This window comes from Moschus berezovskii, chromosome 17, assembly GCF_049115385.1.
Source record: "Moschus berezovskii isolate FMDL1 chromosome 17, NW_MosBer_1.0, whole genome shotgun sequence".
Taxonomy (NCBI): domain Eukaryota; kingdom Metazoa; phylum Chordata; class Mammalia; order Artiodactyla; family Moschidae; genus Moschus; species Moschus berezovskii.
Window position 1 is genome coordinate 64057875 of NC_142476.1, and position 13922 is coordinate 64071796.

The following is a 13922-nucleotide window of genomic DNA, read 5'->3' on the forward strand; positions in this document are numbered from 1 at the left end:
TCCCCAAGAAAAAGAAATGCACAAAAGCAAAATGGCTGTCTGAGGAGGCCTTACAAATAGCTGTGAAAAGAAGAGAAGTGAAAAGCAAAGGAGACAAGCAAAGATATACCAATTTGAATGCAGAGTTCCAAAGAATAGCAAGGACAGATAAGAAAGCCTTCCTCGGTGATCAGTGCAAAGAAATAGAGGAAAACAATGGAATGGGAAAGACAAGAGATCTCTTCAAGAAAATTAGGGATACCAAGGTAACATTTCATACAAAGATGGGCTCAATAAAGGACAGAAATGGTATGGACCTAACAGAACCAGAAGATATTAAGAAGAGGAAGAGATGGCAAGAATACACAGAAGGAGTGTACAAAAAAGATCTTTATGACCCAGATAATCATGATGGTGTGATTACTCACCTAGAGCCAGACATCCTGACATGTGAAGTCAAGTGGGCCTTAGGAAGCATCACTACAAACAAAGCTAGTAGAGGCGATGGAATTCCAGTTGAGCTATTTCAAATCCTGAAAGATGATGCTGTGAAAGTGCTACACGCAATATGCCAGCAAATCTGGAAAACTCAGCAGTGACCACAGGACTGGAAAAGGTCAGTTTTCATTCCAATCCCAAAGAAAGGCAATGCCAAAGAATGCTCAGACTACTGCACAGTTGCACTCATCTCACACGCTAGTAATGCTCAAAATTCTCCAAGCCAGGCCTCAATAATACGTGAACCATGATTCCAGATGTTCAACCTGGATTTAGAAAAGGCAGAGGAACCAGAGATCAAATTGCCAACATCCACTGGATCATCAAAAAAGGAAGGGAGTTCAGGAAAACATCTACTTCTGCTTTATTGACTATGCCAAAGCCTTGACTGTGTGGATTGCAATAAACTGTGGAAAATTCTTAAAGAGATGGGAATACCAGACCATCTGACTTGCCTCTTGAGAAATCTGTGTGCAGATTAGGAAGCAACAGTTAGAACTGGACATGGAACAATAGACTGGTTCCAAATAGGAAAAGGAGTACATCAAGGCTGTATATTGTCACCCTGCTTATTTAGCTTATATTCAGAGTACATCATGAGGAATGCTGGGCTGAATGAAGCACAAGCTGGAATCAAGATTGCCGGAAGAAATATCAGTAACTTCAGATACACAGATGACACCACCCTTATGGCAGAAAGTGAAGAGGAACTAAAGAGCCTCTTGATGAAAGTGAAATAGGAGAGTGAAAAGGTTGGCTTGAAGCTCAACATTCAGAAAACAAAGATCATGGCATCCGGTCCCATCACTTCATGTCAAATAGATGGAGAAACAGTGGAAACAGTGGCTGACTATTTCTGGGGGCTCCAAAATCTCTGCAGATTGTGACTGCAGCCATGAAATTAAAAGACACTTTCTTCTTGGGAGAAAAGTTATGACCAACCTAGACAGCATATTAGAAAGCAGAGACGTTACTTTGCCAACAAAGGTCCATCTAGTCAAGGCTATGGTTTTTCCCATGGTCATGTATAGATGTGAGAGTTGGACTGTGAAGAAAGCTGATCACCGAAGAATTGATGCTTTTGAACTGTGGTGTTGGAGAAGACTCTTGAGAGTCCCTTGGACTGCAAGGAGATCCAATCAGTCCATCCTAAAGGAAATCAGTCCTGAATATTCATTGGAAGGACTGATGATGAAGCTGAAACTCCAATACTTTGGCTACCTGATGCGAAGAACTGACTCATTTGAAAAGACCCTGATGCTGGGAAAGATTGAGGGCAGGAAGAGAAGGGGACAACAGAGGATGAGAAGGTTGGATGGCATCACTGACTCAATGGACATGAGTTTGGGTAAACTCCGGGAGTTGGTGATGGACAGGGAGACCTGGCATGCTACAGTCCATAGAGTCGCAAAGAGTTTGATATGACTGTGTGACTGAACTGAACTGATAATGTATTATTAATGGTGTTTAATGATGGTAATAATGACCAGCACTTTTGAATCCTTATCTCACTGATATTTTTTTTTTAAAATCTCATGAGAGGCTTTCAATATTCTGTTAAGTAAAAGCCCACTGACTTTATTTTAAGATCAAGACATTAAAGCTTAGAAAATTTAAGGAAGCTCACAAAGCTTCTGAAGAATGCAGCTAGGATCTGAACCTATATTCTTTGGCTATATGCCCTCCTTCTACAACTGTGTATGCGCTTGACTAATCAAGAAATAAAGCATGTTGAGCAAGAACCACATCATCTGGAAGCTTAAGATCTGAGATAAGCTGTTCTACTTCCTCTCAATATATTCTTGATTCACAAGGATATGAGTAATCTTCCTCTGTGATCTCCCTTGGTTGGTCTCATTTCATAACCTCTTTCTCCCTGCCCTGTAGGAGTCTTCTGAGATATATATTTATCTAAACAATTAAACTAAATTAAAATTATCTTGAGAATTTTTTAAGATTCTTTGAGATAGCTGGTAATGACTTAAACTAAGACGCTTGTCAGCTGACTAAGGATTCAAGTATAGAGAAAGCAAATGAATTAGAAGAGAAATAAAAAGATGAGACAAAAGAAATCAGAAGACTGACAAAACAAAACAAAATTTTCTTTTTCCTGTCTAAAGACTTACCCTTCATTTCAGACCCACCCATGTTTATACATTCAGCTGGGGTAATTTCTCTGCTAGAAAAGGAAAACTGATGCCATACTCATAGACAGATTTATTATTTTGGGCCTCATCAGACAAAGCGTGCTAATGTTTTAGGCACAACTTTTCATCATTTTAATGTTACCCCTGTTTTAATACTATTTAATGAAGATTCTTTCATTTTTATCTCAATAGAATTGCCTGTGTATGTGCTCAGTCGTGTCTTTGTGACCCCATAGATTATAGCCTGCTAGGCTCCTCTGTCAATGGGATTTTTTCAGGCAAGAACACTGGAGTGTGTTGCCATTTCCTCCTCCAGGGGATCTTCCCAACCCAGGGTTTGAACCTGGGTCTCTTGTGTCCCCTGCATTTGCAGGTGAATTCTTTACTCCTGCGCCACCTGGTATCCTTTACTCCCATGCCACCTGCCATTATAGAACTGTCTACCGATCTTAAAAGGGAAACTGATAGTAAAATAGTTTGAAGCAGTATGATATAGCCTTCAGTGAAAGAAGTATCTTGGGTTTGTCAAGCCTAGTAGAAATTAATGAAGGAGATATAAAACCAAAGAAAGTCCTGCCTTCTCATCTTCCAAGGCAGTTAGTAAGATAGATGCACACTGTAAGCGCTTGGTGGCCAGTTTTCTTCGATGTGCTAATAGTTCTTTTTCAGCAACAATCTCTTTGTAGGCTTCCTGCAAAAACTGAAGATGTTCTTCAACCTGAAAGACAATTAATTCAGTATTGAGACAAATTCTTACTCTCATTTTGCCTTAAGAGTTTATCTGTCATTTATGCAAATATGGTGTGTAACCATTTCATTTCACATTCTGGAAAATCTTCCTGGAAAGATAGATATATTATCAATAAAATGTACATTGTGGTAATTAAATGAATGATCACTTGATATTGAACTCTTTAAAAAAACGTCATCTTCCTTGATAAGCTTTCTTACAATCTTGGTATCTGAAGATTCATTTCTGATTTATTTTTCACACAGAAAATTTTGTATCATACCTAGTTTCCTTCTTTTAAGGAACCGATTGAACATTTTTCATCCCAGATACTCTGATCACTAGAAACTAATGAGTTTTTGAAGTTGGAATGGTGGGATGAAGCAACTATTAAATTATCCCTAGGCTGTAAGTAGGGGCTTCCTTGATGGCTCAGATGATAAAGAATCTGCCTGCAATGCAGGAGACCTGGGTTCGATCCCTGGGTTGAGAAGATCCCTTGGAGGAGGGCATGGCAACTCACTCCAGTATTATTGCCTGGAGAATCCCATGGACAGAGGAGCCTAGAGGGCTACAGTCCATGGGGTCACAAAGAGCTAGACATGACTGAGCAACTAAACACAGGCTGTTAAGTAGAAAACATACATTCATGATTAGTTGATGAAACTGTTTTCTTAAGTTACCAGTTATCTTGATAATCCTTGCTCAAAAATATTTGGTGAATTCTTATAGAAAAGATTGCCTAAGGAGAGAGTCCAGTGTTTTGACCATAGCAAAAAAAACACCCACAACCTAATCCCAATCTTCCGTCCCAATTTCATCTCCTTTTCAATATTACAGTACAGCCAGATTGGCTTATTCCGTATTTTCTAAAACATTTCCTAAATTTTCTTGCCTCTGGGATTTGTCTCATATTCTTCGCTTATGCCTGGATTTCTCCCTTCACTTCAGTTCAGTTCAGCCACTCAATCGTGTCCGACTCTTTGCGACCTCATGAATCACAGCACGCCAGGCCTCCCTGTCTATCACCAACTCCTGGAGTTCACTCAAACTCATGTCCATCAAGTTGATCGCTGAAGAAATGATGCTTTTGAACTGTGGTGTTGGAGAAGACTCTTGAGAGTCCCTTGGACTGCAAGGAGTTCCAACCAGTCCATTCTAAAGGAGATCAGTCCTGGGTATTCACTGGAAGGACTCATGCTAAAGCTGAAACTCCAATACTTTGGCCACCTCATTCGAAGAGTTGACTCACTGGAAAAGACTCTGATGCTAGGAGGGATTGGGGGCAGGAGCAGAAGGGAATGACAGAGAATGAGATGGCTGGATGGCATCACCGACCCGATGGACATGAGTTTGAGTGAACTCCGGGAGTTGGTGATAAATGGATGTAAATCCTAGGTATTCTTTAAAATTCTTATCAACTTCCATCTGTCATAAAGTCTTAGCTTGACAAGTCCACACGGATCTATACTGGTTATAAAAGTCATTTTTTGAAGGAATTATACATTTCTGGATATTATCTCCTGCACTATGGTTTTATAGTCTTATTATTCTTTTTTCACGTCCTCAAAATCTCTGAAGACAGGGTTTAGTGTCAAGACTTGAATATGATATGTACATGTAATTGTATATACAAAATTGTGCCTACTGAATACAGTTAGTGATCTGTAATTTCTCCTCTGATTTCTAAGATGTTATCCTTGTGAAAATATCTAATTTTCACAAAAATATATATTAGTGATTTTTGGCATGCTTATTCTAATGATTTATTACTTAGTCCTGTTACACCCGTAATAATTATTCGGTTGTTTGCTCTTTCATATATTATGTTGCTTTATTTTCTTACTTATACTTTCTGTTTATATTACTCAGAAAACTCTTTGTTACTTATGATCTAGTGAGTTATTTAAATATTAAAGTGTAGGGCTTATCAATTCAACTAAACACATGAAATTTCTATCATATGACAGACAGTCACTGTGCACCTCCAAGGTAACACATTTAGTGAAATATAAATTTCAATATATAGTGAAATATAATTAAACTAAGGTTCTGGTATTATTTCTTTTTTCCAAAGTTTCAGAGATTTTTCAGAATTTTTTTTAATACTAGGACCCAGGTGAACAAAAAACCTGTTTATAAAATGGGAGACAGTGCATGGTTGAGTAAGCAGAAAATCTCAACAAAGAGTTTAAAACCAACGGAGTTAACTATTACACTCAGTTTTAAAACAAACTGCCATATGATCCAGCAATCGCATTCCTGGGCATACACTGAGGAAACCAGAATTGAAAGAGACACATGTACTCCAATGTTCATCGCAGCACTGTTTATAATAGCCAGGACATGGAGGCAACCTAGATGTCTGCAGACGAATGGATAAGAAAGCTGTGGTACATATACACAATGGAGTATTACTCAGAAATTAAAAAGAATACATTTGAATCAGTTCTAATGAGGTGGATGAAACTGGAGCCTATTATAAACAGTAAAGTAAGCCAGAAAGAAAAACACCAATACAGTATACTAACACATATATATGGAATTTAGAAAGATGGTAATGATAACCCTGTATACGAGATAGCAAAAGAGACACAGATGTATAGAACAGTCTTTTGGACTCTGTGGGAGAGGGCGAGGGTGGGATGATTTGGGAGAACGGCACTGAAACATGTATATTATCATATGTGAAACGAATCACCAGCCCAGGTTCGATGCATGATACAGGATGCTTGGGGCTGGTGCACTGGGATGACCCAGAGGGATGGGATGGGGAGGGAGGAGGGAGGGGGGTACAGGATGGGGAACACATGTACACCCGGGGCAGATTCATGTCAATGTATGGCAAAACCAATACAATAATGTAAACTAATCAGCCTCCAATTAAAATCAATAAATTAAAAAAAATAAAACATTAAGTGTAAAAATGGGGCTTTCCAGGTGGTACTAGTGGTAAAGAATCCACCTGCCAGTGCAGGAGATGGGAGACTCAGGTTCACTCCTTGGGTTGGGAAGATCCGCTGGGGTAGGAAGTGGCAACCACTCCAGTATTCTTGCTTGGAGAATCCCATGGACAGAAGGGCCTGGTGGTGTATAGTCCATGGGGCCGGCCACAAACAGTCAGACACAACTGAGCAACTAAGTACACAAATGTAAAAGTATACATTTAAAATAAACTTATTTGCATTTAATGAGTTAAAAAATTAGAAACTTCTCATGAAGCCTGTAGACCTGGAAGGGAATGTGGAGTATTAGTGAATAAAATTCTGACAAGAATTCGCAGTTTATCTTTCTGTCTTACACCATGCAATAATAATAAAAACAAATGAGCAATACTGTAAACAAACATTTGTTGGACAGATAAGTGAAAATACTAAGACACACACACAAAATAAAGGACATCAGGAAAATTGAGTAAATATCAAAATGAAAATACAAAGCATCAAGTACAATAAAACTACATAGCAACATAAATAAATTCAGTTCAAATTTGTTGCTAATTTCCTTAAAAAATGTCCAATACTTTTTATATCTCTTAAGCTTGCAAGAAATATATATGGGAGCAGGTAGGTAATATAAATACTTGAAATGAATTGAGGGGTTTATGATAGCCATGTAAGAATGCAAGCTCAGGTTGTCAGAGAATATAGATTTTAAATGAAATTTTCAGATTTTAAAATGTTGGTAACTACAACAAAATATAGGGAAAGACTTACATAGTCCAAATAAAGATGTCAGTGGTCGGAATGTGCCTATTAGATTGCTGTCTTTGAAGTATATTGCCTTCAGTTCAGTTCAGTTCAGTCGCTCAGTCGTGTCCGACTCTCCGCGACCCCATGAATCACAGCACGCCAGGCCTCCCTGTCCATCACCAACTCCCGGAGTTCATTCAAACTCATGTCCACAGAGTCGGTGATGCCATCCAGCCATCTCATTCTCCGTCGTCCTCTTCTCCTCCCGCCCCCAACCTTTCCCAGCATCAGAGTACCCATTCTCAAAAGGTATGTGAGCTATGTAGGGGAGAGGGATTAATGATCTCAATTCTAGTTTTAGTTTTCATTATGATACTCTTATATAAAATTGAGACATCAAAGGAATGTGTTAGTGCTTAGTCGCTAAGTCGTATCTGACTTCTTTGCAACCCCATGGACTGTAGCCCGCCAGGCTCTTCTGTCCATGGGATTTTTTCAGGCAAGAATACTGAAGTGTGTTGCCAATTCCTTCTCCAAGGGATCTTCCCCACCCAGGGATCAAACCCATGTCTCTTAAGTCTCCTGCCCTGGTGGGCAGATTCTTTACCACTGAGCCACCTGGGAAGCCCATTAAAATAAGGATTTTACACAGCAAGAAAGTAATTAATAGAAACAGGCTCAAAGGTTTTTTTAAAAACATAGATTGATATTAAGTCTTCAGTAAACTGAAGTTATAAAGATGTCCTGGGATAAATGGTAAATTAATATATTAGTGATGAAAGAGGAGAGTGAAAAGGTTGGCTTGAAGCTCAACATTCAGAAAACAAAGATCATGGCATCTCGTCCCAATACTTCATGGGAAATAGATGGAAAAACAGTGGAAACAGTGTCAGACTTTATTTTTGGGGGCTCCAAAATCACTGCAGATGCTGACTGCAGCCATGAAATTAAAAGACGCTTACTCCTTGGAAGGAAAGTTATGACCAACCTTGATAGTATATTAAAAAGCAGAGAAATTACTTTGCCAACCAAGGTCCGTCTAGTCAAGGCTATGGTTTTTCCCGTGGTCATGTATGGATGTGAGAGTTGGACTGTGAAGAAAGCTGATCACCGAAGAATTGATGCTTTTGAACCATGGTGTTGGAGAAGACTCTTGAGAGTCCCTTGGACTGCAAGGAGATCCAACCAGTCCATTCTAAAGGAGATCAATCCTGGGTGTTCATTGGAAGGACTGATGCTAAAGCTGAAACTGCAATACTTTGGCCACCTCATGCGACGAGTTGACTCACTGGAAAAGACTCTGATGCTAGGGGGGATTGGGGGTAGGAGGAGACGGGGACAGCAGAGAATGAGATGGCTGGATGGCATCACTGACTCTGTGGACATGAGTTTGAGTGAACTCCGGGAGTTGGTGATGGACAGGGAGGCCTGGCGTGCTGTGATTCATGGGGTCGCGGAGAGTCGGACACAACTGAGCGACTGAACTGAACTGAACTGAACATTACTGAGTGTGTTATTATGTATCAGGCACTAAGACCTGTACATTAGTATTTATGTGTGTGTGTGCTCAGTTGCTCTGTCATGTCCAGATCTTTGTGAAGCCATGGACTGTAGCCCACCAGGCTCTGATGTCCATGGGATTTTCCAGGCAAGAATACTGGAGTGGGTTGCCATTTCCCACTCCAGGGGATCATCCTAACTCAGAGGTCCACCCAGCGTCTCCTGCATTGGCAGGTGAATTCTTTACTACTGTACCACCTGGGGAAACAAGGAGAGATAAGAAGGCCTTATTAAATGAAAAATGAAAACAAATAGAGGAAAACAACAGAATGGGAAAGACTAGAGATCTCATCAAAAAAATTAGAACTATCAAGGGAATATTTCACACATGGATGAGCAAAATAAAGGACAGAAATAATAAGAACCTAACAGAAGCAGAAGAGATTAAGAAGAGGTGGCAAAATACACAGAACTATACAAAAAAGGTCGTAATTATACAGATAACCATGATGGTGTGGTCTCTCACCCAGAGTTGGACATCCTGGAGTGTGAGGTCAAGTGACCTTTAGGAAGCATTACTACAAACAAAGCTAATGGAGGTGATGGAATTTCAGCTGAGCTATTTCAGATCCTAAAAGATGATGCTGTTAAAGTGCTTCACTCAATGTGCCAGCAAATTTGGAAAACTCAGCAGTGGCCACAGGACTGAAGAAGGTCAGTTTTCATTCCAATCCCAAAGAAGGGCAATACCAAAAAATGTTCAAACTACTGTACAACTGTGCTCATTTCACATGCTAAAAAGGTTATGCTCAAAATCCTTTAAGCTAGGGTGCAACAGTGCATGAATCAAGAACTTTCAGATGTATAACCTGGGTCTAGAAAAGGCAGAGGAACCAGAGATCAAATTGCCAACATCCATTGGATCATGCAGAAAGCAAAGGAATTTCAGAAAAATATGTACTTCTGCTTCATTGACAACGCTAAAGCCTTTGACTGTGTGGATCACAACGAACTGGAAAATTCTTAGAGATGGGAGTGGTAGACCACCTTATCTGTCTCCTGAGAAATCTGTATGCAGGCCAAGAAGCAACAGTTAGAACCAGACAAAGAACAACTGACTGGTTCAAAATTGGGAAAGGAGTACTACAAGGCTGTATATTGTCACCCTGCTTATTTAACTTATATTCAGAACACACAATGTGAAATGCTGGGCTGGATGGACCACAAGCTGGAATTAAGATTGCTGGGAGAAATATCAACAACCTCAGATACACTAATGATAACACTCTAATGGCAAGAAAGTGAAGAGAAACTAAAGAGCTTCTTGACAAGGATGAAAGAGGAGAGTGAAAAAGCTGGCTTAAAACTCAACATTCAAAAAACTAAGATCATGCAACTGGTCCCATCACTTCATGGCAAATAGAAGAGGACAAAGTAGAAACAGTGACAGATTTTATTTTGGGGGCTCCAAAATCACTGTGGACATTGACCGCAGCCATGAAATTAAAAGATACTTTGCTCCTTGAAAGGTAAGAATGACAAACTTTATTTGACGTAGCTTATTAAAAAGCAGGGATATCACTTTGCTAACAAAATTCAATACTACGGTTTTTCTAGTAGTCATGTACAGATGTGACAGCTGGACCATAAAGAAGGCTGAGTGTCAAAGAATTGATGCTTTGGAATTGTAGTGCTGGAGAAGACTCTTGAGAGTCCCTTGGACTGCAAGGAGATCAAACCAGTCAATCCTAAAGGAAATAAACCTTGAATATTCATTGGAAGGACTGATGCTGAAGCTCCAATAGTTTGCCTACTTGACATGAAGATCTGACATTGGCAAAGACCCTGATTCTGGGGAAGATAGAAGGCAAAAGGAGAATGAGGTGGCAGAGAATGAGAAGGTTAGATAGTATCAACAGCTCAATAGATATGAATTTGAGCAAACTGTGGGAGATGGTGAAAGACTGAGAGGGCTGCCATATTGCAATCCACGGGGTACCAAAGAATCAGACAAAGCTTAGTGACTAAACAACAACAACACCTGGGAAGCCTTATAGTATTTTTCAGTTCAGTTCAGTCACTCAGTCATGTCCGACTCTGCGACCCCATGAATCATAGCACGCCTGGCCGGCCTGTCCATCACCAACTCCCAGAGTTCACTCAAACTCATGTCCATCGAGTTGGTGATGCCATCCAGCCATCTCATTCTCTGTTGTCCCCTTCTCCTCCTGCCCCCAATTCCTCCCAGCATCAGAGTCTTTTCCAATGAGTCAACTCTTCGCATGAAGTGGCCAAAATATTGGAGTTTCAGCTTCAGCATCAGTCCTTCCAATGAACACCCGGGACTGATCTCCTTTAGAATGGACTGGTTGGATCTCCTTGCAGTCCAAGGGACTCTCAAGAGTCTTCACCAGCACCACAGTTCAAAAGCATCAATTCTTTGGCGATCAGCTTTCTTCACAGTTCAACTCTCACATCCATACATGACCATGGGAAAAACCATAGCATTGACTAGATGGACCTTTGTTGGCAAAGTAATATCTCTGCTTTTTAATATGCTATCTAGGTTGGTCATAACTTTCCTTCCAAGGAGTAAGCGTCTTTTAATTTCATAGCTGCAATCAGCATCTGCAGTGATTTTGGAGCCCAAAAAAATAAAGTCTGACACTTTTTCCACTGTTACCCCATCTATTTCCCATGAAGTGATGGGACCAGATGCCATGATCTTAGTTTGAGCATTCTTTGGCATTGCCTTTCTTTGGGATTGGAATGAAAACTGACCTTTTTCAGTCCTGTGGCCACTGCTGAGTTTTCCAAATTTGCTGGCATACTGAGTGCAGCACTTTCACAGTATCATCTTTCAGGATTTGAAATAGCTCAACTAGAATTCCATCACCTCCACCAGCTTTGTTCATAGTGATGCTTTCTAAGGCCCACTTGACTTCACATTCCAAGATGTCTGGTTCTAGGTGAGTGATCACACCATTGTGATTATCTTGGTCGTGAAGATCTTTTTTGTACAGTTCTTCTGTGTATTCTTGCTACCGCTTCTTAATATCTTCTGCTTCTCTCAGGTCCATACCATTTCTGTCCTTTATCGAGCCCATCTTTGCATGAAATGTTCCCTTGGAATCTCTAATTTTCTTGAAGAAATCTCTAGTCTTTCCTATTCTGTTGTTTTCCTCTGTTTCTTTGCACTGATCGCTGAGGAAGGCTTTCTTATCTCTCCTTGCTATTCTTTGGAACTCTGCATTCAGATGCTTATATCTTTCCTTTTCTCCTTTGCTTTCGCTTCTCTTCTTTTCACAGCTCTTTGTAAGGCCTCTCCAGACAGCCATTTTGCTTTTTCGCATTTCTCTTCCATGGGGATGGTCTTCATCCCTGTCTCCTGTACAATGTCATGAACCTCCATCCATAGTTCATCAGGCACTCTGTCTATCAGATCTAGTCCCTTAAATCTATTTCTCACTTCCACTGTATAATCATTAGGGATTTGATTTAGGTCATATCTGAATGGTCTAGTGGTTTTCCCTAGTTTCTTCAATTTAAGTCTGAATATGGCAATAAGGAGTTCATGATCTGAGCCACAGTGAGCTTCCAGTCTTGTTTTTGCTAACTGTATAGAGCTTCTCCATCTTTGGCTGCAAAGAATATAATCAATCTGATTTTGGTGTTGACCATCTGGTGATGTCCATGTGTAGAGTCTTCTCTTGTGCTGTTGAAAGAGGGTGTTTGCTATGACCAGTGCGTTCTCTTGGCAAAACTCTATTAGCCTTTGCCCTGCTTCATTCCATGCTCCAAGGCCAAATTTGCCTGTTACTCCAGGAGTTTCTTGACTTCCTACTTATTTAATTAATCACAATTAATCTTTTCACTACCTGTATTATTGTTTTTTTTACATTAAACTGATGAAGTCTATTGAGATAATGACTCTTTCCTGATGTTTTTGTCTAGTTCATAAAGACTTTGAGAGTGTAACAAGTAAAGAAATTTCTTACCAGCTGTAAACCTCTTTGTTTTTCTTCCAACCTTTGTTGTGCGATTTTTAGGACATTTTGAGCTTCAGCCACTTGGATTTGTTTAGGGCCCACCAGCTTAAACAGAATGTCACAAAATTTAAGTGCTTAAATTCAAGTTCACTGTTAAAAATACCACTTAAGATTAAAAGACACTTACATATGTCAACTCTTAAGCTTTCTTAGAATTAGTGTTAAGGGAAATAGCTAGTTTAATATGGAGAAACGTTGAAACAAATAAAACAATAGCATAGTTGTCATAAATTTAAGAACATGATAGGAGAATTTGATGTCTAAGAGTTAACACAATATGGTTGTTAAAGTGTTTTTCATTAAGCAGTCTTTCCACAGAAGTTCATTTCAGCATTAAATGCTTTTCTGGGACAATGACGTATCACTTACAAATTGTTATAGGTATTTAAGAGGGAAAAGCATACCTTCCGTGCTTCATGGTAGTTATTCAAAGCGATAACCCACTGGCACAGAGAGCAACAAGCAACAGAAACTAGAGCAATCTTGTTTGGGTTGAAATCAGGCAAGATTAATATCTTCTTCAGTTTTATGAAAACCTAGAGAGAACAAACAGTTCATGTATTACATGAGAAATATTATATGACTGAAGTTTTCCCCAGTCTACACTAGAAAGAAATTTTGTTTCAATAAAAATACTCAACTATTCTTCAAAAGTAGAATGTGAGACATGCCTGGATACAAACTGGCTCTAGTAATCACTAATTTTTTAAAGAAGAGGGGAGAAGCCTCTACTGTTGCTGTTATTGTTACAGTAGCTGTATTATAGTTTATTTAAAGAACTCCATTTTAAAATGAAAATAAAACAAGTTACCTTTCTCTAGTTTTGTGGAATGTGGTGTATAAGGAGGTCTGAAGTCTTCTTCTTGTGTACCTTATGTGTTCAGTTCAGTTCAGTTCAGTTGCTCAGTCGTGTCCGACTCTTTGCGACCCCATGAATCACAGCACGCCAGGCCTCCCTGTCCATCACCAACTCCTGGAGGTCACTCAAACTCATGTCCATCGAGTTGGTGATGCCATCCAGCCATCTCATTCTCTGTCGTCCCCTTCTCCTCCTGCCCCCAATCCCTCCCAGCATCAGAGTCTTTTCCAGTGAGTCAACTCTTCGCATGAGGTGACCAAAGTATTGGAATTTCAGCTTTAGCATCAGTCCTTCCAGTGAACACTCAGGACTGATCTCCTTTAGAATGGACTGGTTGGTGGTCACCTGGAAAACCACCCTCAATTTCTGTTCCATAAGAAGCACTTGGCAGGGCACAGTCCTATACAAAGGTCTGTCTGCTCAATGATGGTGGTATGGCCTGGCGCATGCTGGGGCTCACTGAGGACA

General features: G+C 39.9%; 1 protein-coding gene across 2 annotated transcripts in view; it reads right to left on the bottom strand.

Moving 5' to 3' along the window:
- The window catches only part of DNAH14 (dynein axonemal heavy chain 14), a 398894-nt gene that overhangs the window by 85730 nt on the left and 299242 nt on the right, over nucleotides 1-13922 (bottom strand). For both annotated transcript variants that reach the window (XM_088845531.1, XM_088845532.1), the window contains 3 exons: nucleotides 13000-13131; nucleotides 12545-12640; nucleotides 3202-3342 (listed from right to left, as the gene is read on the bottom strand). In XM_088845531.1, the coding sequence (XP_088701657.1) occupies nucleotides 3202-3342; nucleotides 12545-12640; nucleotides 13000-13131 (369 nt within the window). The remainder of the gene's footprint in view (nucleotides 1-3201; nucleotides 3343-12544; nucleotides 12641-12999; nucleotides 13132-13922) is intronic.